Source organism: Eumetopias jubatus, unplaced genomic scaffold (assembly GCF_037043125.1).
Source record: "Eumetopias jubatus isolate StellerSeaLion01/CBP00866 unplaced genomic scaffold, mEumJub1_p1.0 scaffold_6, whole genome shotgun sequence".
NCBI lineage: Eukaryota > Metazoa > Chordata > Mammalia > Carnivora > Otariidae > Eumetopias > Eumetopias jubatus.
Window position 1 is genome coordinate 103,412,424 of NW_028274812.1, and position 25,415 is coordinate 103,437,838.

At 35.3% G+C, this 25,415-nt stretch overlaps 1 protein-coding gene across 2 annotated transcripts in view; it reads right to left on the reverse strand.

Moving 5' to 3' along the window:
* CD2AP (CD2 associated protein) overlaps positions 1-25,415 on the reverse strand; it is a 133,449-nt gene that overhangs the window by 43,359 nt on the left and 64,675 nt on the right. Inside the window, exons 6-9 of one of the 2 annotated variants that reach the window (XM_028097779.2) lie at positions 10,581-10,726; positions 8,056-8,134; positions 7,565-7,659; positions 6,170-6,274 (exon numbers count right to left, since the gene is read on the reverse strand). In XM_028097779.2, the coding sequence (XP_027953580.1) occupies positions 6,170-6,274; positions 7,565-7,659; positions 8,056-8,134; positions 10,581-10,726 (425 nt within the window). Of the gene's footprint in view, positions 1-6,169; positions 6,275-7,564; positions 7,660-8,055; positions 8,135-10,580; positions 10,769-25,415 lie in introns of both variants that reach the window. The other variant, XM_028097778.2, reaches the window with a different exon arrangement.

The following is a 25,415-nucleotide window of genomic DNA, read 5'->3' on the forward strand; positions in this document are numbered from 1 at the left end:
CCCGAGATCATCACCTGAGCTAAAATCAAGATCAGACACTTAACTGACTAAGCCACCAGGCACCCCAGTGTTCATTTATTTTTAAGACTTAATTTAATGATTTAAAAAACTTGAAATATTCCTAAGCATGTGAGTTTGGTTTTCCCAAATTAAAAAATAACTGAGAGTCAATGCTGTATAAACACCAAATAAACGCCCCCAAAATAATTTGTTCATTAGGCATTAAAATAAAGCACCCTGAAAGGCTGAATAAATACTGAATGAAATCTAGCAAAAGAAGGACCTCAGACAGCATTAACCCATAGCACAACCTCTAATAATTTACTTAACTACATAAAGACTACAAAGGTTAGAAATTTCTACATTGGCTTAAATAAAATACGGTAGACTGTCTTGCTCTGGGTGTCCGCTCTCTAACTCAATTAGAGAAGTAGCAAGTGGAGGCAGTCCAAGGTGGTGGCATAGGAAGACTCTGAACTAACTTTGTGAGAGGAATCCCATGGACACAATAAATTTACACCTATATATAGAACCATTCCTCCTGAAAAAGTGAGGGTGGATTGAATAGCTTCTACACAACAAACAACAGAGGAACCACACAGAGAACAGTAGCAAACAAGGTAACAACACAAACCACACCCCAGATACAAGAACCTGCAGTAGGGAGGGATATCACTGAGGGTCCCAAGCAGACTCACCTGCCCTGAGGCAACAGAAACAAAACAGCAATTTAAAGGCAGCTAGACTGCAAGTGAAGGAAATCCATTTACTAACTCTAGAGCCTCTGCCAAATGAAGGAACTGCTGGAACTCTTTCCAGGGGTCAAAGATGCCTACAAGTGCCAGTGTTTATGCTCCCCACACCCATACTTGACAGTACTGATGAGAAGAGTCCAGGTACTCTAGCTGGCCTGCTAGGACTGCCCCAGCAAGTCTGGACCCCCAAGCCCAGAACAGTTTCAGCTGTCCCACCAAGGCAATCCACTGCCCTGTGCCAGCCCCAGCTCTAGCCATCACAACAAGGTGGCCCCAGAAGCTCCAGGATATGCCAGGCCTGTAGCCAATAGCTCAAGCTCTCCCACCATTGTGGCCCTGGCACAGAGTACATTGGAATCCCTCCCATGCCCACACCTACTCAAGTCATCTGCCAAGGAGCCCAGGCCAACTCTAGCCCCAGCCATCCTGCCAAAGTGCCCTAGTGTAGCAAGCCCCAGGGCACCCCTAGCCCATGTCTACTCCAGCTCCAGCTACCCAGCCAAATCACCCTGGTACACATACTCAACAAAGGAGACATTCCTATACAAGGCCGCTCCTTCAAGACCAAGAGGTAGCTGTTCCACCAAATTTACAGACGCGGACACAGAAAGACAAACAATATACAGAGAAAGAAGATGTGTTCAAAACAAGAGAACAATATAAAATAAGAGAGATAAATAGCTTTCTTGATAAACAGTTGAAACTAATGGTCATAAAAATGTTCACTGAACTTAGGAGAAGAATAAAGGAATACAGAAAGAAACCTTAACAAAGAGGTAGGAAATATAAGAGTACCAAAAAGGGGTGCCTCAGTCAGTTAAGCATCTGACTCAAGTTGGGCTCAGGTCACGATCTTGGGGTCAAGAGATTGAACCCTGTGTCATGCTCTGCGCTGGGCATGGAGCCTGCTTGAGATTCTTTCTCTCCCTCTGCTTCTCCTACCCCTGCTCACATGTGCTCTCTCTCACTCAAAAAAAAAAAAAAAAAAGTCACAGAGCTGAAAATTTCAGTAACTAAACTAAAAGTACACCAGAGGGCATCAAGAGATTAGAGGATAAAGAAGAATGGATCGCCCCAATGGAAGACAGAATAGTGGAAATCACCCAGTCAGAGTAGCAGAAGAAAAAAGAATTTTTTAAAAAATGAGAATAGTTGGAGCGCCTGGGTGGCTCAGTCATTAAGCATCTGTCTTCAGCTCAGGTCATGATCACAGGGTCCTGGGATCGAGCGCTGCATCGGGCTCCCTGCTCAGCGGGAAGCCTGCTTCTCCCTCTCCCACTCTCCCTGCTTGTGTTCCCTCTCTCTCTATGTCTCTGTCAAAAAAAATAAAATCTTTAGAAAAAAATGAGAATAGTTTAAGGGACCTCAGAAATGACATCAAGTATACTAACATTCACATTATAGGGGTTTCAGAAGGAGGAAAAAGAGTAAGAAAATCTATGTGAAGAAATAATGGCTACAAATGTTCTTAACCTAGTATAGGAAAGACATCCATGTCCAGGAAGCAAAGAGAGTTCCAAACAAGATGAAACCAAAAAGAGCCACACAAAGATAGATTATATTTAAAATAGCAAAAGTTAAAGAGAAAATCTTAAAGGTAACAAAAGAAAAACAGTCACATATAAGGGAAACCCCATAAGATATCAGCTGATTTTTGCAGCAGAAACTTTCTGTGGGCAAGAAGGGAGTGACAGTATACATTTAAAAACCTGAAAGGCAAAACTCAACCAAGAATACTCTACAAGGCAAAATTATTCACAACTGAAGGAGAGATAAAGAGTTTCCCAGATAAGCAAAAACTAAGTAAGTTCATCACCACTAAAAAGGCCTTATAAGAAATGTTAAAGGGTCTTCTTTAAGTAGAAAAAAGGACCATAACTACAAATAAAATATGAAAGAAACAAAATCTCACTGATAAAAATATATAATAAAGGCAGTAAATCAGCCACTTAAACAGTATAAAAGTTAAAAAAATTAGTAAAATTTACTATAACTACAATAACTAGTTAAGGGATACACAAAATAAAAAGATGTAAAGTAAAACATCAAAACATAAAACATGGATCAGATGCGGGATAAAAGTTTAATGCTAGAAATACATTTGACTTTAAGTAACTATTAGCTTAAAATAGACTGCCATATATAGGTCAATATACAGAAACCTTGTAGTAACCACAAACTAAAAGCCTACAGAATAAACACAAAAAATAAAGAAAAAGGAGCCCAAATATAACACTAAAGAAAACTATCAAACCACAAGAGAAGAGACCAAGAGAAGAAATGAACAGAGAAAAGCTACAAAAACAAACAGGAAACAATTAAAATGGCAGTAAGTACACACCTACAAATAATTACTTTAAATGTAAATGAACTGAATGTTCCAATCAAACGACACAGAGTGGATGAATGGATAAACAGAAAACCAAGACCCATCTATATGCTGCCTACAAAGACTCACTTCAGATCTAAAGACACAGACTGAAAGTAATGGGATGGAAAAAGATATTTCATGCAAATGGAAACAAAAAGAAAGCTTATGTAGCAATACTCATCAGACAAAAGAGACTTTAAAGACTGTAAGAAAAGATAAAGGGTATTATGTAATAAAGGTGTCAATCCAAGATGAGGTTGTAAAATTCATAAATCTTTATGCCCCCAAAACAGAAGCACCAAAATTATATATAAAGCAAGTATTAACAGACATAAAATTGACAGTAACACAATAATAGTGGGTGACTTTAATACCCCACTTACATCAATGGATAGATCCGAGAAATATTAATAAGGAAACCTTGGCCTTAACACATTAAACCAGATGGACTTAAAAGATATATACAGACGATTTTATCCAAAAAACTATAGAATACATATTCTTTTCAAGTGCACATGGAACAGTCTCCAGATGTGAAGCCACAAAACAAATCTCAAAAAATTCCAGAAGACTGAAATCATAACAAGTATCTTTTCCAACCCCAATGGTGTAAAATTAGAAATTAATTACAAGATACCTGGAAAAAAACACAAACACAGGGAAACTAAACAATGCTACTAAACAATCAGTGGGTCAACAAAGAAATCAAAGAGAACATCAAAAAATATGTTGAGACAAATGAAAATAGAAACAACTTTCCAAACCTATGGAACACAGCAAAAGCAATTCTAACAGGCAAGTTCATAGCCATACAAGCAAGCCTACCTCAAGAAATAAGAAAATTCCCAAATAAACAATCTAAATTTACACCTAAAGGAACTAGGAAAAAAAAGAACAAAACCCAAAGTTAGTAGAACAAAGACCAGAGCAGAAATTAACAAAATAGAGATTAAAAAACAAAAGACAAGATCAATGAAACTAAAAGCTGACTACTGAAAAGATAAGCAAAATCAATAAACCTCTACTCAAAAATCATCAAGAAAAAGAGAGGGGACCCAAATAAATATACAAGAAATTAAATAGGAGAAGTTACAACTGACATGTAGAAATATAAAGGATCATAAGAAATTACCACAAACAATTACATGCCAACAAACTGGAAAACCCAGAAATGGATAAATTCCATTTATGGATAAATTTCACTTTTCTAATAATTTATCCGTTTCCTCTGGGTTCCGAGACTTGATTACAAAGAAATAGAAAATGTTAATAGACCAATTACAAGTAATAAAATTCAACCAGTAATTTAAAAGTCCAGGACCAGACAGCTTCATAGGTGAATTCTACCAAACATTTAAAGAGGAGTTAGTAACTATCCTTCACAAGTTATTTCAAAAAACTAAAGAGGAAGGAATGCTTCCAAACTCATTTTATGAGGCCAGCATTACCCTGATATCAAAACCAGTCAGACATCACAGAAAAAAAAAAAAAAAAAATTACAGGCACTCTCTCTGGTGAACACAAATGCAAAAATCCTTAACAAAATATTAGCAAACTGAACTGAACAATACTTCAAAAGGATCATACATCATGATCACTTAGGATTTATTTCAGAATGATTCAACATCTTTAAACCAATCAACATAATACACCATTTTAACAAAATGAAGGATAAAAATCCTATGGTCATCTCAACAAACGCAGAAAGACCATTTAAAAAATCCAACATCCATTTATAAAAACTCTCAGCAAAGTGGGTATAGAAGGAATGTACATCAACATAATAAAGTCCATACATGACAAACCCAAAGTTAACATCACACTCAATGGTAAAAAGCTAAAAGCTCTTTCTCTAGGATCAGGAACAAGATAAGGATACCCACTCTCACCACTTTTCTTCAACACAGTACTGGAAGTCTTGGCCACAACAATTAGGCAAGAAAAATAAATAAAAGGCATCCAAATTGGAAAGGAAGAAGTAAAACTGTTCACTACTGGAAGACAACACATATATATACACACATGTGATGTATACATACACAATGGATTATTACTCAGCTATAAGAAGAATGAAATCCATAGATGGACCTACAGGATCATATACTAAGTGATATAAGTCAAACAGATAAAGACAATACCATATGATTTCACTTATTGTAAAATCTAAAAAACAAACAAATGAACAACAACAAAAAAAAAACAGAAACAGACTCACAGATATAGGAAACAGACTGTTGGTTACCATAAGGGGGAGGGGCTAGGGAGCAGGTGAAATAAGTTGAAGGGGAGTAAGAGATACAAACTTCCAGTTATAGAATAAATAAATAAGTCATGGGGCTGTAATGTACAGCAGAGAGAACACAGTCAATAATATTATAATAACTTTGGTGACAGAACTAGACTTATTATAGGGCCCATTCAGTAATGTATAAAAATATCTAAAAATAAATAAATAAATAAATAAATAAATAAAATATCTAATCACTATGATCCATAACACCTAAAACCAATAGGATATTGTATGTCAATTATACTTCAGTCAATCAATCAATCAATCCTCAATTAGGTCCAACATCCTATGGGGGAAAAAAGGGATCAAGTTGCAGAAAAGCAAAAGAGCACTGATGAATGACTCAGCATCACTTTAAATACTGTAATAAAGCAAAGACTGCTTCTTACCCTCCCAAAAATGCATTGACAGAGTAGTACTGTAAGATCAAGAGTAGCTTAAAATAAGATTTTCCAAAAAATTCAAGTATAATTTCTTCCAGGGAAGTGTTAATTTGTCTAACTACTATGAGAGACTTTTTCTTTTAATTATAATAAAGTAAAAGTCTAACATTACTTTTCAATATAGTCAGTGGGGAAAGAACACCAGAAATAAAACACAAAACTGAAATATTATTTTGTTTTACTACAGTTCAAATCAATTTCACCTCAATATATAAATTGGAAACCCCCTCATAAAGCTGACCTGTTTTTAAAGAAATAATTGGCAAATGGTTCATTAAACTATTACCATCATTGAAAAATAAAAGCTTACTGGAAAGTCTTTATCCAGTTCATTTATCTGAATAGCAAAATTATCCGGAAATACTCCTTCTTTACCATTAAGTTCACCCTTCCACCAGCCAGCTTCTCCAGTCTCCTATAATGCAAAATGAGGAATAATTAAAATAATTGGGGCTATCTTTAAATAAGAAAAAAGTTTACAACAAAATGGGAAAGTACTGTATTCCATTATTTTTACAAGGAAAAAAAAGGGCTAAACAGATCATAAGGTCCTCCTAAAAGCAAATATTACCCACATATTACTTCCAGCAGTATTATAAAACTGGGTTTCATTTTTTTAAGTAAGTCAAATAATTTTAAAATTCAGTTTACAAGAAGAAAGGAAAAAGTAAAGTGGGAGAGGAGGTGGAGCAAGAATATGATTTTCTAAACTGTATCTTACTTAACATTCTTAACACTTTATATACCAAAAAACAAGCACATTATTCATTTGCCTTAGAAATTAACAAGATATTCTACAATTCTTTCCAAATAACCCCCCTTCCATGAGAAATTGTATGATTATCAGTCCAAAACTATGGATATTAAAAATCACATACACTAAACCATCTGATAACAAAGTCAATTTAAAACAAGGGGAAATTTTTTAGAAATTATTCTATATGGTTATAACAAAACCAAAACATTTATAGTTTTCCTCTATTACAAATAGTAACGGGATTCTGCCCAGACCCAAATACTCCTGGGTTTTCTATTTTTTTGCCATAATTTATTCCAAGTTATAAAACTACTTCATTCTTTAAAATAGCTGCATCACTTTCCACTGTATGGTTTTATAAACATTTACATACTGATGGAATTTAAATCATTTCCTTATTTTTCTTCTTTTTATTTTTAAGAGTTTATTTATTTATTTGACAAAGAGAGACACAGCGAGAAAGGGACACAAGCAGGGGGAAGGTCAGAGGGAGAAGCAGGCTTCCTGCCGAGCAGACAGCGCAATGTGGGGCTCAATCCCAGGACCCTGGGACCATGACCTGAGCCAAAGGCAGATGCCTAACGACTGAGCCAACCAGTTTTATAAAAAACTCTTTTTATATGAGCCAACCAGTTTTATAAAAAACTCTTTTTATATTATAAACAACAAACATTAGATGGGGGAAAAATGTAATGAGGTGAACTAGGAAGTGAGAACAGAAATCTGGAGTTGAGGTTAGAGAAAAAACACACATGATGGTAAAAATAATCCCCAATAAATCAATTATTAGACAGACAATAAAAATGTTCTCAAAAAAAAAAAAACCTTTCTGAGCACTTACTATGTGCCAGGTTCTCAAAGTTCCAGCTCCTCTAGAGCTTACATTGTAGGAGGAATGTAAGAATGAATAAATTAAATGATGCACTGAAAAACTGAAAAATAGCTTACCTTACTTATCAAGTAGATTATCTCTCCCTCTTTAAAAGAAAGCTCATCTTCATTAGTACCTTCATAGGCAAATAACGTTCTACAATATTCCTTTGCTAAAATAAAGAACGTAAATAATGTAGTTTAAATAGATTTTTTCAACAATGCTTATTAAGCCTCTACTTTGTGTAAAAAAAAAATGCACACTAGAAGCTATTAAAGATGAATGAATAATTTTGGCCAATACTATACACTGAATTAAGTAACAATTTCATTAATACATGCACTCAAATAGTTACTAAGTGCCTACTATGTTCTAGGCGCAGTTCTAACTACAGGGGGATACATGAGTGAACAAAGCACACTAAAATCTTTGACCCTGTAGTACTTACATCTCATAGGATCTAATACTGTGATCAAGTAGTACAGTGTTAACAAACATCTTCAAAAAATCTAATTATGTATTTGAGCATGCTTCATTCCCAATATGCAAATTTTATTCAAAAACTTACCTTTAGTTTTACTTTCTGTTTCTGTTTTTGTTATGTCCACACTCTGTGCTTTGGATCCTACTGACTGTATAACTAAGGGCTGGAATAGAAAAGGATGGTATCAACTATTTTAGGTGAGAATTAAGATAATATTCTTAAATAAAATTTCCATTTGCGTTAGCCAACTTTCCCGAACGATACCTATAGCCAGGTTAGTAATGTGACTAAAAACTCTGCAATGAAAAGATAAAGATGACATAAGCTTTCCTAAATGTGATAGCTCAGAACTTTACATTTTTAAAACTCCCCATCTTAAGGATAATACACATTCTCTGCTACCCATAATACAGTAATTTAATTGTAAACCTCTAAAATCAATAAAAATAATAGCATCTGGGACGCCTGGGTGGCTCAGTCAGTTAAATGTCTGCCTTCAGCTCAGGTCATGACCCCAGGGGCCTGGGATCGAGCCCCATGGGGCGCTGGGCTCCCTGCTCGGCGGGGAGCCTGCTTCTCCCTCTCCCTCTGCTGCTCCCCCTGCTTGTGCTGACAAATAAATGAATAAAATCTTAAAAAAAAAATAGCATCTGAAAATGTACTGAATACCAATCCCTTAGCTAAACACTTTATATACATTATAACTTAATCCTCAAAACAATCTGCATAAAGGAAGCACTATTATGTGCTCCTTTTATAGATAAGGAAGCAGTTAAGTAACCTGCCCACAATAACAGTAATTTAGTAGTGGAGCCCAGATCTGAATCTAGAAAGTCTGACTCTAGAAAGTGGCTCTTAAACAACAGCACTAAACTTCCTTACGATGACATAGGGAAGAAAAGAAAGTCTTTATACTTCATTGCTGCTATCTGAATAAAAATACCTAGCTAATGTTACAACCTCTGTAACTATAGTCCAGGAGAAAATTTTACCTTGTAAAGGACTAAGTTAAGTCCTTCATACTCGTGTTTTCCTTGACTTCTCTCCCCAGAAAAAAACATTACATTTGACCTTACCTGTCATTAGTTAAAAATCTAAATGTACCAACTACCTATCACTGTGTGTTCTGTATATTTTAAGATACTCACTTTAATTTCTCCCAATTCTACCCATCATTTCTTTTAATCTGATGTCACCCACAAACATAGCAAATGTGCTCTCTATCAATTCCTGGGTGAGTGATCAAAGCAAGGCTCAAAAGGCCATCAATATAGGGTGACCCTGAGACGACTCTCACTAATAATAATTCTTGAATAGTGAACATTTTAAGTGTTCTGAAAGAGTACTACTGTAATCATTAATTAAAGTTATTTGATATAAATCATAAGCTTTAGAGTTAGAAAGGAGCCCCAGATTATCTAATGTCCCTCATAATGCAAACACTGCTTCTCCAGCATTCCTGGCTCTTATATGGCTATACAGCACCATTCCAAAACCATTAAGAATTCCAATCTTCACCTTTAAAACCAAGAATCAATTAGGCCCCATATTCTAACTGCCAGACAGTCTTGAAGCTAGGAGAGGGTAGGGTAGAAAGTACAAGTTCTCTTTCCTGAATCCAAATCATTATTACATGAAAAAATATGTAGCAAGCTGGGAAAGAAAAAATATGTTGAAACTAACCACTGTAGAAGAAAACTTGAAAATACATTTCACCAACCAAAACAGTCTTATAAGTGAAATACAGCTGAACTAGGCAAGCAAATACTGAAATACTTAAAACTCTTAAGAGTTAAATACAGTCATAGAACTGAGAACTAAAATGAAACACCCTAAAAGTCAATGGAAAAAGCTCCTATCTGAAATAAGTAGTCTGTATCTCTAAGATGTGAGCCTCAGAAACAACATAGCCTTGTAATTAGTGTTCCAGAAATTGCAGCTATTTTCCCCCAAAACAAAGATTTGGGAGTTTATTTTAAAATCTGTTATTAATTTGGAAGGAAAAAATAAAAAGGATCTCACCAAGTGGTAAAAAATAAAGTAAAATAAATAAAATCTGTTATTAGATGTTATAATTTATGGTATGTTCATTTTGATTTATTTCACAACGCCAGTGAAATACTAATGAAAAATAAAGTTCTCCATACATTTAGAGAGAGAGATTAGCATATTTCCTCCTAACAGGCAATCCAGAGGAAAGTTAAGTAGAGCCTAATCAACTTAGTATCTCATTGTGAATCCATTTTAAAATGACCCATGTTAGGCCTATTTCAAATTAAAAGAAAAAATATGTAATTTTAGCTTTTAAAAGGCAAAGCAAAGAAAAAAAATCGCCGTTTCTATTTTTACCTATGATAACCAAAAACTCTAAAGTTTCCACTAAGAAAAGTCGGGTGTTAAATTTACCAGTAAACATTCTCATTTTATAAGAACCAAATATAAACATTAAAGTAATCACTATAAAGTTGCAGTTTCTCATTCTTCTCATTCATAACCAATTATTAGTGATCTTAAAAAAGGAAATATAACAGAGTTGCAAACTGACTTTTACATTTTAAAAAATACTTAATGAGAGAATAAGTGCAGTTAATCTAGAAGTTCATCATTACCTTTTCTGTTTTCTTCTCTTCTATTTCACTACCAGATGTTCTTGTCCTAAGTTTCACAGAGCCTTCTTTAAAAATATCTCCAAATCCAATTCCTCGAATTTTCTTTGGCTGTGTAACTGATCCAGGTGCAGTTTCACTCCCATTCCCTGGAGACGGTAAAGGTGAGGTAGTCCCAGTCAAAACAGTTTCTGAAAGAATAATTTGTTTTTGAAGAATGCAGAATCACAAAGATCCCCTTCCATACTGTTTACATTCTATACCTCCTAATTAAAAATGGTAAAATAAAAATAAAAAATTAAGAGCACTAAAATATCCAAAAAAGTAAAATTCACTTAAACTGATTATTTTGGATATTGTTTTAAACAATAACAATTTTAGGAATATTTAGGTAGTAAAATGCTAATTTAGAAATCCAGGAAGTCATATAATACAAGATCCTTAACAAAAGCATGTCAAAATTTACAGCTCTTGGCCAAACATGACAGAATTCTAACATGTTGCACAAAAATTTATCATTTTCTAAAAGTTACATAAGATTCAATTTGATCAAAGTAGGGGAGTTTCCAAATACAGCAACTAGTAATATTAGCAAATTTTTATTTTAAAAAGTCCATTTTCGGACGCCTGGGTGGCTCAGTCAGTTAAGTGCCTGTCTTCGGCTCAGGTCATAATCCCAGAGTCCTGGGATCGAGCCCCACATCAGGCTCCCTGCTTCGTGGGGAGCCTGCTTCTCCCTCTGCCTACTGCTCCCCCGCTTGTGCTCTCTCTCTCTGACAAATAAATAAAATCTTTAAAAAAATAATAAATAAATAAAAAGTCCATTTTCATTCTTAGAAGTTTATCATTTTAACTCATAGATGAATGAAGTCTAAATTTGAACCAATAAAAATTTAAACTACAATAAAAAATTTTTTAAAGAAATTTTAACATTATATAAGTAAGAAAGTTGTTTCTACAATCTTGCTCAGCAGCAAAGGATCTTATTTACAGGCTTTAATGAATTTATGAACAACCCATGGAAAATTGTATGGGTATTTTTTCAGCTTATTTTTCTGGGTATAAGAAGCATATCTCTTAGATTCTCAAAAAGCCTTATAATCTAAGAAAAAGTTCTAGAGTATATCATCCAAGAAAATCCCAGAAACACTTCAGAATGGGGTCAAGGGGTAGGGAAAAACACATGATACCAGTTCATTGAACTAAAGGAATCTGTTGAAGTTTAACAGTAAGAATAACAACAACGTAATTAATAAAAATGGTAGTTACATTTATTCAGGGCTTAATCTATGACAGGCACTTGCTAAGCACTGTACATGAATTATATCTAATTTACATAATCATTCATAGGCTTAACATTAAGAACTATTATTCCTCATTTTGAAAATAACTGGGTAAAGAGATATTAAGAACTTCCCCCCAAAAAAAGAACCTTTCCAAAGCCATATATGTAGTAACAAAGCCAACATTTGAATTCTTGATGATCCCAGAACCATTTTAATTAGATTAATCATTAAATTATTAATAATGGTTCAAACAACAAAAGCCTCTACTCACACATCTGAAACATTTGAGAATTAAAGGAAACAACTTTTAATAACTTAAATGTAATGCTAACAAGTACAGTGATCTATACTAACCACTTTCAATATTAGCCTAAGCCACATAACTTTTTGTAATATATTTTAAATCATTTATTAGAACGTTTACACACAATAAAATGAACCAATTTTAAATGGATATTCCAATATCTTTTGACAAATGTATGCACCATGGAACCACAACAATCAAGATACAGAACACGTCTGTCACCCCAAATGGACATTCATACACCACCCTCATCAATCCTTCCTAAGTTCAAGCTTCAAGAAACCTTGATCTTCATTCTGTCACTACAGGTATCTTGAGTTTCAAATAAATTTAATCACACAGCACATACATCTTGTATCTGCTTCTTTTGCTAGGCAGAATGTATAAACTATATCCATGCTGTTCCATGCATTCCTACTTCATTTCTTTTTATTGCTGATTGGTATTCCATTGTACAGATATGTCACTATGTATCTAGCATTAAGAATGTTAGCTGCGGGGGGGGGGGGGGGGGGAGTGCCTGGGTGGCTCAGTCATTAAGCATCTGCCTTCGGCTCAGGTCATGATCTCAGGGTCCTGGGATCGAGTCCCACATAGTCCTCCCTGCTCGGCGGGAAGCCTGCTTCTCCTTCTCCCACTCCCCCTGCTTGTGCTCCTGCTCTTGCTATCTCTCTCTCTGCCAAATAAATAAATATTAAAAAAAAAAAATGGTTAGCTGCAGGTTTTTCATAGATGAGCTTTGTTCAATTTATAAAGTTTCCTACTGTTGCTATTATGGAGCTTTTTTACTGAAATTAAGTACTGAATACATAAAATTCTCTTCCTGCATCTGAGATGGCCATCTTTTAAGCTGTTTAATATAGTATATTAACTTTTGAATACATGGGATAAACATCATTAATTATAATATATAACCTTTACATATTTTACTTTTGAATGAATGGAGTAACTCCCTTTAATCATAATGTATAACCTTTACATATTTTGCTGGGCTTGATGTGCTAATGCTTTGTTTTGATTTCTGTGTTTATGCTCATGACATAATGGTTTATAATTCATTTTTTCATGACTTCATCAGATTTTTATATCAAAGTCATACCAACCTAGAAATCTGAAAAACTCTGTGTAAGATTAAATCCTTAATAGAATTCAGCAGTATTTTGTGTGAAGATTTTTGATAATGAATTCAAATTTCTTCATCTGCTACTCAGACTATTAGTTCTATTTCTATTTTAATAAGTTGTATTGTTCAAGGAATGTGTGCATCCTTGAACAATAAAAAACAAAAAGTTATCAAATTTATATTTTTTATCATCCCTTTAATGTCTGATCTGCAGTGATAATCATATCACTGGTTATTACTCAATCAGACATTTCATATCTGATTATCAGTAATATTTTTTCCTTTTTTCTCTGAGCAACCATTAGAGCTTTAACAATTTTATACCTTTTTGAAAAACTCAACTGTTGAAATTGCTGATTTTCTTGAAAGTTGGTTTGTTCTTTATTTCATAGGTTTTTGCTCTCATTTCCTGACTTCTAATTATTTCAGGTTTACTTTGCTCTTCTTTTACTGATTTCAGATAAAAACTTATAATTATTGACTTTTGTTTTTTCTTTTCTAGTATTAGCATTGAAAGCAATAAATTTCTCTACAGGTGCTGTTTTACCTGCATTCCACAAATTTTTATTGTTTCCTTTTTTTTTCATTTTGAAAAACCAGTTTAATTTCCCTCACAATTTCTTCTTTGATCCACAGGTTATTTATAAAGGTTGCTTAATTTCCAAGTAACTGAGAATTTCCCAAGTATCTATTCCTGAAATACTTCCACTGAGGTCACAAAACCTACTGTGTAGGACTTCAAACCTTTTAAATTTCTGAGACTTGTCTGATGCCCAAACATTAAGGGTCTATTGGTAAATATTCCATGTACTTTTCAAAAGTATGTGTATTTTACTGTTGTTGGGTTAACTATTTCAGAACATCGACTAGATCACTTATTTGATCATTTGACTCTTCTATATTCTTACTAATTTTTTTGTCCATTGGTTCTATCAATTAATGAGAGAAGCATGTTCAAATCTATGCATAGATTTGCCTGTTTCTTTCAGTTCTGGCAGTTTCTGTCTCATGTACTTTGTAGTTCTGGTATTAGGTTATACATATTTACAACTGTTATGTAATTTTTATGAATTGACTCCATCATTATGAAATGCTTTTTATCCCTATTTCCTTTGTATATTAATATATCATTAGTAATGTAACCATTCTAGATTGCTTATGCTTTGCAACAGAATACCCTTTTTCTTTCTTTTTAACCTGTATCTTAATATATCGAGCAAGTTTCTGGTAGGCAGCATATTATCCAGTCAATTGGCCTTTCAATTAGAGTTTTTAGACTTTTTTTTAGTAGGCAACATGCCCAGCATGGAGTCCAGCGTGGGGCTTCAACTCACAACCTTGAGATCAAGACCTGACCTGAGATCAGACTTGACTGAGCCACCCAGGTACCCCTAGACCATTTAATTTTAATGTAATCACTGTTGTGGTTTAAATCCATGATCTTGCTATTTGTTTCCTATTTACCCAGTTAATCTTTGTTCCTTTTTCTCTTTTTTTCCTTTGGCTTTAACAAGAGACATTTATTTTTTTCAGTTCTGGAGTCTAGAAGCCCAAGATCAGAGTGCCAGCATGTTGGGTTTTGGTGAGATCTCTCTTCATGGCTTACAGATGGCTGCCTTCTCACTGTGCCTTCACACGGCCTTTCCTCAGTATGTGGACATAAAGACAGTGGGCTCTGCCGTCTCTTTTTTTTTTTATTGATATATAACTGACATATAACATTATATTACTTTCAGGTGTACAAATAATGATTCCTTATGTGTATATATATTGTGAAATGATTATCACCACAAAAGTCTTATAATTAACATCTATCATCACACAGTTAAAATTTTTTTATGAGAACTTTTAAGATCTACTCTCCTATGACTTTTAAAATATACAACACCGTTTTATTAACTATAGTTACTATGCTGTACATTACATCCCCAGAACTTATTTATAACTGGAAGTTTGTGCCTTCTGACCACCTTCATCCATTCCACCCATCCTATACCCTTCACTTCTGGCAACCATCAATGTGTTTTCTGTATCCCTAAATTCAGTTTTGTTTTTAGATTCCACATCTAAGTGAAATCATACAGTATTTGTCTTTCTCTGTCTGACTTATTTCACTTATAATAACGTCCTCGAGGTCCATCCATGTTGATGCAAATGGCAAGGTTTTTCTTCTATTTTATGGCTGAAAAATATTCCATTGTGCATATGTAAAACATTTTTTATCCATTAGTAAAAAATGCTGCCATGAACACAAGGGCGCAGATACCTTTTCAAGTTAGTGTACTTCTCTTCTTTAGGTAAATGACCCAAAGTGGAATTTCTGGATCACAAAGTAGTTCTAATTTTTTGAGGAACCTCCATACTGTCTTCATTAGTGGCTACACCAATTTACATTCCTACCAACAGTACAGGAGGGTTCCCTTTTCTCCACATCCTCACCAACACTTCTTGTCTTTTTGAAATAGCCATTCCAACAGGTGGTTTTGGTTTGCATTTCTCTGAATATTAGTGATGTTGAGCACCTTTTCATGTATATATTGGCCACCTCTACATCATCTTTGAAAAAATACCTATTCAGATCCTCTGCCTATCTTTCAATCATGTTTTTTGAGTTGGATGAGTTGTTTATATATTATGGATATTAACCCCTTATAAGATATATGATTTGCAAATATTTTCTCCTATTCCATAGGCTGCCTTTTCATTCTGTTGATGGGTTCCTTTCTGTGGAGAAGCTTTTTAGTTTGATGTAGTCCCATTTGTTTATTTTTGCTTTTGTTGCCTTTGCTTCTGGAGTCAGGTCCAAAAAATCATCTCCAAGACTGATGTCAAGGAGCTTACCGCCTAGGTTTTCTTCTAGGAGTTTCATGGTTGCAGGTATTTGTTCAAGACTTTAATGCATTTTGAGTTAATTTTTTTGTTTGATGTCTCTCTTTTTTAAAGTACTTTTTTAGCATTTCATTTTATTATTAACTTATTAGCAATTCCTCATTGTTTTATTTTCTTAGGGGTTGTTCTAGGCTTATAATATGCAACTTTAACTTGCCAAAAACCATTCAAATAAAATTATACCGCTTCACATGTAATAGCCTTATAATAGGTACACTTCCATGTCATCTCTTCTGTGTTTACAGCTACTGTTGTCATTTGTTTTACTTCTACATAAGCTGTTTCCCATAATATATTATTTTAAAATCAATTATCTTTTAAAGAAATTTGAAAATGGAAAACAGTGTTTTATACTTATCCACATATTTACCTATATTTCTGTCACTCTTCATTCCACTTATATAAATACAAGTTTCTACCTGGTATCATTTTTTTTTTTTCCTAGAGAACTTTAATTCTTTAGAGTATAGCAGGTCTGCTAACAATGAATTCTCTATTACTGTTTGTCTGAAAACTTTATCTCACCTTTATTCTGGATAATATTTTCACAAAAATAGAATTCTGGGTTGACCACTTTTCTTCTTTCAGCACCTCAAAGATATTCCATTGTCTTCTGCCAGTTAGTTTCTCATGATTATCTGTGGTTTTTATCTTAATTCTTCTCTACTTGAAGTACCTTTTTCTTCTGTTTCCTAAGATCTTCCACTTTACTGTTCATTTTCAGCACTTAATTATAATGTGCCATTGCAAGCCCTGTGTGGGTGTGTTTATCCTTTTTGAATTTGTGGATTTATAGTTTGCATCAAATCTGGGCATATTTTAACATTCTTTCTCCAAATTATTTTTCCTGACCACCTTTTCTCTACTCTTTTTCTCTAACTCAAGCTACACATGTTAGACTATTTAAAATTATCCCAAGTTTTCTGCAGTCTTTATCCTGTTAGTGCTTCATTTTGGATGGAGTCTTTGCTACATGTGTAAGTTTCAATTATCTTTTCTTCATTCTCTAGTTTACTGCTGAAATTCCACAAGAAGGAATTCATTACAGATATTGTGTTTTTCATCTCTAGGAGTTAGTTCCATTTGGTTCTTTTTTACTATCTTCTATTTCACTCATTACATTCACATTTTCTATTACATCCTTGAGCATACTGAGCATTTTTATTATAGTTATTTTTAACATCCTTGCTGTTAATTCCATCATTTCTGGTTCACTTTCTATCAACTAGATTTTCTTCCAAACTGTGGGTCACATTTTGCTACTTCTTGATATACAGCTAGTAATTCATTTTATTTAATGTTGTTGAGGGCTAGATCTTGTTGTAATCCTCTAAAAACCAGTGATTCTTGGGGCCCTGTGTGGTCCAGTAGGTTAAGCGTCCAACTCTTGATTTCATCTCAGGTCATGACCTCAGGATCATGGGACTGAGCCCTGTGTCAGGCTCCATGGAGACTGCTTAAGATTCTCTCTCTCCCTTTCCCTCTCCCTTTGCCCCCACCTCCCAAGAAAATTTAAAAAATTAAAAATTTTTGGGGGCACCTGGGTGGCTCAGTTGTTAAGCATCTGCCTTCGGCTCGGGTCATGATCCCAGGGTCCTGGGATCAAGCCCTGCATCGGGCTCTCTGCTCAGCGGGAAGACTGCTTCTCCCTCTCCCACTCCCCGTGCTTATGTTCCCTCTCTCGCTGTGTCTCTCTCTGTCAAATAAACAAAATCTTTAAAAAAACTTTTTTTAAATAAAAAAACAGTGACTCTCAACCTGGGGTGCTTTTATCCCCCAAGGGATACATGGGAACATCTGGAGACAATTTTGATTATTTCAACTGAAGACTGCCACTGATATCTAGTAGGTTTAGATCAGAAATGTTTATAAACATTCTATATGCACTAGATAGACCCCCCCCCCAAAGTAAAGAGTTATCCTGCCCAAATGTCACTAAGGACAAGGTTGAGAAACCCTGCATTAAAGAGTACTAATTATGGGGGCACCTGGGTGGCTCAGTCGGTTAAGCATCTACCTTCGGCTCAGGTCGAGCCCCATATCAGGCCCCCTGCTCAGTGAGGAATCTGCTTCTGCCCCTCCCCCTGCTACTTTTCTCTCTCTCAAGTAAATAAATAAAATCTTTAAAAAAAAAAAGAGTGTTGATTTTTTTCTGGCAAACAGGTAAGTACCTGCATATTAGTGTGAAGCTTTCTCAGGGTAGAACTAGAATAGCTTCCATTTGAACACCAATCTACCCTCATTTCACCCTTCCACTGAATTGCCCATGTATTCAATGAAGTCTCTCAAAACCAGATGGAGAAAATTCAAACAATTCTTGATCTTGTGTAAGCACTGGAAATTATTCATGTTAATCCCAGTGATTTATTTTTCTTCACCAACTATTCATGTCTAAGCTCATGGGGTTTCACTCTATGCATTCACAGACTGATATTAGCCAAACGCTCAAGGAAACACATTGTTGAAGCGTTTTCTCTCCCCCCGCCCCCCCACCGCCCTCTCTCTTTCCCCATGTAATCAGCTCCACAATTCTAACTACCTTGGCTTCCTTGAACTCAAGTCTCTAACTCCTCAACAAAACTGACAACCTTCTGCTGAGGTTCACCCTTTTGGCACTGCAGTCCAAAAATTACTTCCTGGTAGAAATTCCGGACAATGATAGGATTTTCCTTGTTTCCCCTTTTCTCAAGTATCTCATTCTTGTGCTTCCTATCATCTGAAAACATTTGTTTTCTATAATTTGTTCAATTTCCTAGTTTGTATGGTAGGAAGGTAATTCCACTGGCTTGCCTCCTCACTGCTGAATTGTGTTCTAAATATTGTAATATACATCTTCAATAACCAGCTTATCAGACAAAACAATATTCAGACACAGAACAGTATGAGGTACCTACCTGGAAGGCTTTTTTGAAACAATCTACGATATTAATAAGCTGCAAATTAATAAAGGCAATGTCATCAAATTATTTTAAGGTACGATTTTCAGTTTTTAGAATTATGGCCATAAAATGAAAATTTTCTTTTAGATTTAGTAACTGTAAACTTTACTGGAGTCATTAAAACATATCACTAAAATAAATGGCTAGATATTAAAAATATCTAAATAAGAAGGATAGGTTGATCATTTTCAGCTCATTGAAAATTGTCAAAACTACTATAATGACTTTTTTTTAAGATTTTATATATTTATTTCAGAGAAAGAGAGAACGCATGAGAGAGCACAAGCAGGGGGTGCAGCAGAGGGAGAGGGAGATGGTGAGAGGAGCAGAAAGCCTGATACAGGGCTTCATCCCAGGACCCCAGGATCATGACCTGAGCCGAAGGCAGATGCTCAACTGACGGAGCCATCCAGGTGCCCCTATAATGACTACTGAATCAATGGCTGGAAGGCAGCACAGTGCAGTAATAAAGCACATGAACTCTAGAGTCAAATCATATCACCTCCTCCACTGTATGTACTCAGTTTCTTCACCTATAAAACAGGATTCTTCATAGGACTGCTATGAGGATTAAACAGATTACTATAAAGTGCTTAACAGGATCTGGTTCAGTGCCTATGATTTTTGAAGAGTTTAAAGATGTATTGCTGAGCACCATTCAAGCAAGAGAGAGCATGATCACATAGAAGAACCAAAAAATAAAAGGGAAAATGTCTTAACTACTACAAGGAAGAATGAGTGAAGAAGGGGGAGGAGAGAAAGGAAAAGCGGCCAAACAGGAGGTTTTATAATCAGACAAAACAGAAATCTTACCTATATGGTATTCCTAATATTTTTATGCCTATATACTTTATCTGTCAGATTGTCCTTGAATTTCTAAGTTTGTAGAAAAATTATATCTACATTTTATGTGTGCCAGTGTCAGTCAAAAAATGTAACAAGCAAGTGTTCCTATTAGGCCTAAAATCCTTTCTCCCTTTTTCATTAAATCTCTATAAGCAAAAGCCACTTAATGTCTTGTACCTCCGTATAAAATGACAAAAGAACCAAGAGTCCCAAAGTAAAATCGTTGGGAGAAAAAACAAAAACAAAAACAAAAAACCAAGAATCTTTATGTGAACTACACTGAGTGCTTAAGTAGAAACTTGATGAAAATACAAAGCATTTAATGAAAGCAATACAAGTTCACCATTAAACTAAATGGGAACTCATGTAGAATATGTTAAAGTAAAATATGTAAACCAAGTAGGACTTTAGATTTGAGAATCTAAAGTTGCTGGCACAAATTCCCCCTTTTTACTCCAAAGAATATCTTTTACCATCATTCAAAAATTTTAAAAATAATCCTGTATTTCCTAAGAAAATGTTGCATGTGTTTTAAGTAGTTAAAATCTGTATTCCTTAGCTCCTAAACAGAATCTTTAGAAACAGCATCTAGCTATAACCTAATTTATAAAGACTCACAAAATATTACCAGTAAAAGCATCAAAGCCCCCCAACAATTTTCCTTCCAAAGCTGTTTACTTTAGGCTGTTCAAGGTGAATGCTAATGTGGAACTACAGACACCACCTTAAATCCTGCAGACCAGGCTGCAGGCCACCGGCGTTCAATCCACCACCTTTGGCACGACCAGCGTACACCGCCATTCCACAAGCCCCTGCGCCCCACCAGCAACAAGCACTGTCTTCTTTTTCAGAGCCTGAATAATCCAATTAAAACACTGTTCACTTCTCCTAAGAGAATGACTGTTTCTACCCACAAGAAACCAGAACTTCTGAAGAACAATCCATCAGGGTTTCTCAAACATTTTATGCCTCGCATCCCTCCGATAGCCCAGTAAAGCCCAGAGGGATGCATGGCTCTAACATTTAACTATTGGAACCCTTTTAATCGCCTCAAAATTCTGACCTCTCATTCTTAGCATCTCTCTTTTATAGAAAAAAATCAGAAGTCAGACATCTCTCCCTCAGCTTCTCGACACTAACTCTGATGTATCGCCAATCAATTGAGACTAATGATACCTACAATATGAATCTCATTCCCTCTACCTTCTGGGTAAATCCTGTTCTGGTGATAAATCCCATTCTTCCAAATATGCATCTTCAACTTCTTCCTCTCTACTTGTTCTTTGCCATTAGCGTTTAAAAATGATCAAGACTTTTCCTTCTTAAGAACAAAAACATTCTTGAATATGTTGTCCTAAACTGCTGGACTGCTTTATACTTCCTTTCTCCACTGCTCTCCGCCCCCCCCCCCCAATCAACTCAGCTTCTGTCCCAATCACCTTTCTTTACTGTGCTTATCCAGGTCATTAATGATCTCTCCATCCCTAAATCCAGGATTACATTTTCTCTCTTATCTAACTTACCTTAACTTCACAAGGAGCATCAGACATTACTGCCTATGTCCTCCCTGAAAAACTCTTTCCTTGACTACCCCATACTCGTAGGTTTTCTCCTGGCTCTCTCTCTGTGCCCTCTTGGTCTTCTTTTTAGTAATTGTATCTAAGTCCACACCATAAATGTTGCTATATAGGATTCGGTCCAGAGCTCTTTTCTTCACTCTAGACCATCTCTCTGAGTGATCTCATCTAACTCCTGCAAACGCTGAGACAGGAATGTTCCTGACATCTTTAAAAAACTATAAGGAGACCAACATGAAAAAAAGGGAGAGTTAAGTAGGAGACAAAGTCAGAGAGGTAGGGGAAGACATTGGGGGTGCCAGGTCAGAGGGCTCTGTAGTCAATTTAAAAAGACTTTGATTTTTACTCTAAGTAAAATATGTACCTACTAGAGTGTGAGCACATTAACATTTAGGAGGCAGGTAATGGCAAATTAAGAACCCACTGCAATTGTACAGCAAAAGATAACTTACACCAGGTAGAGGCAGTAAAAGAAAACAGTTCTATTTTTAAGATTTTATCTATTTATTTGAGAGAGAGAGAGAGAGAACACGAGTGGGGTGAGGGGCAGAGGGAGAGACAGACACCCTGCTGAGCAGGGACCCTGATGCAGACTCAATTCCCAGGACTCTGGGATCATGACCTGAGCAGAAGGCAGATGCTTAACCGAATGAGCCACCTAGGCGCCCTGAAAATAGTTCTATACATTTATTTAGTAGGTAACAGAATCTGTTAATGAATCAAGTGTGGAATGTGAGATTAAAAAGAGTTAAAGATGAATCTAATTCTTAAATAAAAGAAGAATGGAGTTGCCATTAACTTAGATGAGGAAGACTGTATAGAGCAAATCTAGGTGCAGAGAACAAGACAGATGACCAATTTTGACTATCTTAAATTTGAGATGCCTCATAGACATCTAAATGGATATTTTTATAGGTTTAAGATGGGCAGAAGACTTTATACAAGGGAGGAAAATACAGAAACTGTAGTCACTGGCTTTATAGAATATGGGGGGAAACTGAAAGCAGGTCCTACTTAGCAAATAAGGTGGAATGTAAAAGATGATAAAGGACACTCTAAACAAAAAGGGTTATGTAGATCTGACAAAATAAAAAAGGAGTCATTTCATTATAAAAATGGAAACGTAACACTTCTTTACAGAAGCAAAGCTTTTCCTGAAATTGAATATTAGAAGATATTTATCTAAATAAGTAAAATAGACTAAAAAGACTATAAAAATACCAATTATAGACAGAGTACGTTACACTTCATTAGGGCACAGGAATAGTGGACATCAATTCTGTAAATAATGCATTAGATGGAACTCTTAAATCAAAGCTTAAAGATCTATATTCTTTTATCACAAGAGTTCTAAAGTTCTTATAAAGCACTCACTTCTTGGCATTCAAATCAATATGCAAAAACTTTCCGCCTAAAACTTAAAAGTTTTTTTTTTTTAAAAAGGGAATTATAGTGTACTTCAACCACTGACTTCCCACCCCATAATCACAAAGCTCCACATTTAGAATGCAGTGTTATTTTAAAAGGGTTAAGCAAGCAAGAAGTACATTTTTGACAGACATACTTCTGCAAAGTTACTAAAATTCAAATAAGGCTGAAAGTGCAAGAAAGTACCCAAAGTATTTATGATTATAAAAATTTAAAATAAAAATTTATAAATATAATATAAAATGTAAAAATATAAAATATAATAAAATTTAAATTGTATTTCTTTTGCTAGTGGTCCCACATAGCCTTAAAATTCTGGAGCGCCTGGATGGCTCAGTTGGTTAAGCGTCTGCCTTTGGCTCAGGTCATGATCCCAGGGTCCTGGGATAGAGTCCCTCATAGGGCTCCCTGCTGAGCAGGGAGCCTGCTTCTCCTTCTGCCTACCACTCCCCCTGCTTGCGCTCTCCTCTCTGTCAAATAAATAAAATCTTTAAAAAAAATTTTTGTACATATTTTAAGAGCTGAGTTTACATGGCATCATAAACATCATTTCACCATAAGCTTTAATTCATAATAATTTTTTGGGGAGGGAGGGGCACAGGGAGAGGGAATCAAGCAGACTTCATGCCCAGCACAGAGCCCTACGCAGGGTTCAATCTCACAACCCTGAGATCATGACCTGAGCCAAAATCAAGTTGGATGCTTAACCAAGTCAACCAGGCGCCCCAAATGTTAAAAATAAATATTAGAAGATCCAATACCTATGAAATATATGAACAAAAATATGCATCAGAAGTAATTCAGGGGACAGTCTACTAAGTAATAACTGTACCACTATGTTTTCAGTACTTGTTTGTTCTCAATGTTTTTACACATCTTCAAGACATGAGTTCTGACTTTAGAATACCAAATATTCTCAAATAAGTAGAACATAAAATAGTATATGTTTTTATGACTCATATATCTTCCTATCTAAATGATTTTCTATATTTCAATGTAATCAGCAGCTGCACTGAAAGAATGATTTCAATGTCCCAACCCCACCCCCAAACACTGTTCTGCTTAGGGGTGCCTGGGTGGTTCAGTCGGTTAAGCGACCGCCTTCAGCTCAGGTCATGATCCCAGAGACCCGGGATCAAGTCCCACATCCGGCTCCCTGCTCAGCAGGAAGTCTGCTTCTCCCTCTGACCCTTCCCCCTCTCATGCTTGCTCTCTCTCATTCTCTCTCAAATAAATAAAATCTTTATTTAAAAAAAAATTGTTCTGCTTAACATTTTATCATGTCACTACTCAAAATAGTTAACTCCACATTTTTTTAAAGAGGAAAATTAAAGGAAAGAATGGGGTAAAGAAGTAAAAATAAAATAGTTGGTAAGAAAGAACTAATATCAACTATACTTCAAAACTTGCCAGGTACTATGCCAAGTTCTCTCTCCATATATGTATAATCTGAAAAATGAGGGCATGCTTCATGAGGTACTGATCAAAAAAAGGACACTAGAAAAAAGCTGACCAAAGAAAAGACAAGCTTTTAAAGGATTCAATTATTTGTTTCTTTAATTCACATAGTTTAAAAGGTAGAGCCTTAGAGAAATTTAGAACCTAGAGTTTACTGCAAAATTAAGGAGAAAAATATACAGCGGGAGAGCACTTAGAAATGGGAGGCAAATTAAAAATGGAAATTCACACCTTCCAGAAGGCCATCACCATTCATACTAAATACCCATGAAGACAGTGTTCTTTTCATTCGTTTTCAGCACATGTACAGAGCTAAGAAAACACTGAAGCTCCTCTGAGAGGCCAGAGTCTTAAAAGAGGATCCATGGTATTGTATGTGGTAGATTGCATTAGTATTCACATTTAGTGCCCCACCCTTGTAGGAAACTTACATATCCCTACTCGGTTTCACTCAGGCATAGCCATGATGGTCCAATATAATATTAGTGGAAGCGATTATGTCCAAATCTGGAGTAGAACCTTTAAAAGCCATGTTCCTGTTGCCCTGCCTCTGTGTCTAAGCCATGTGTCAAAAAGGAGACTCTATCAGTCTAAGTCCCTAAATGACTATGTCTGTTTTAAGCCACCATGATTTTCAGGTTGTCCTGAACAACATACTATGTTACATTTTATTTAAGAAAGAAGGAACTATTCAAATAAATGTTTTTGTGGGAACCTGCATAAACACACACTGGGAAGACAGCAAGAATATACAAATACTTTCTGGTACAGAAGAGACAACTGCATGGATGGAGACAAGTATTATAATGTATATCTTTTTATATACTGACTTTTGAACCAATATATGATCTAGTCATATATATGTATATGGGTATATATGAACTATGTACCACATGAATTAGTATGTAAAATTTTACTCATATGATTACATGTACTTTTCAGAGAGCATACTACAGCTTTCATCTGCTTCCCAAACATGTATATGAAC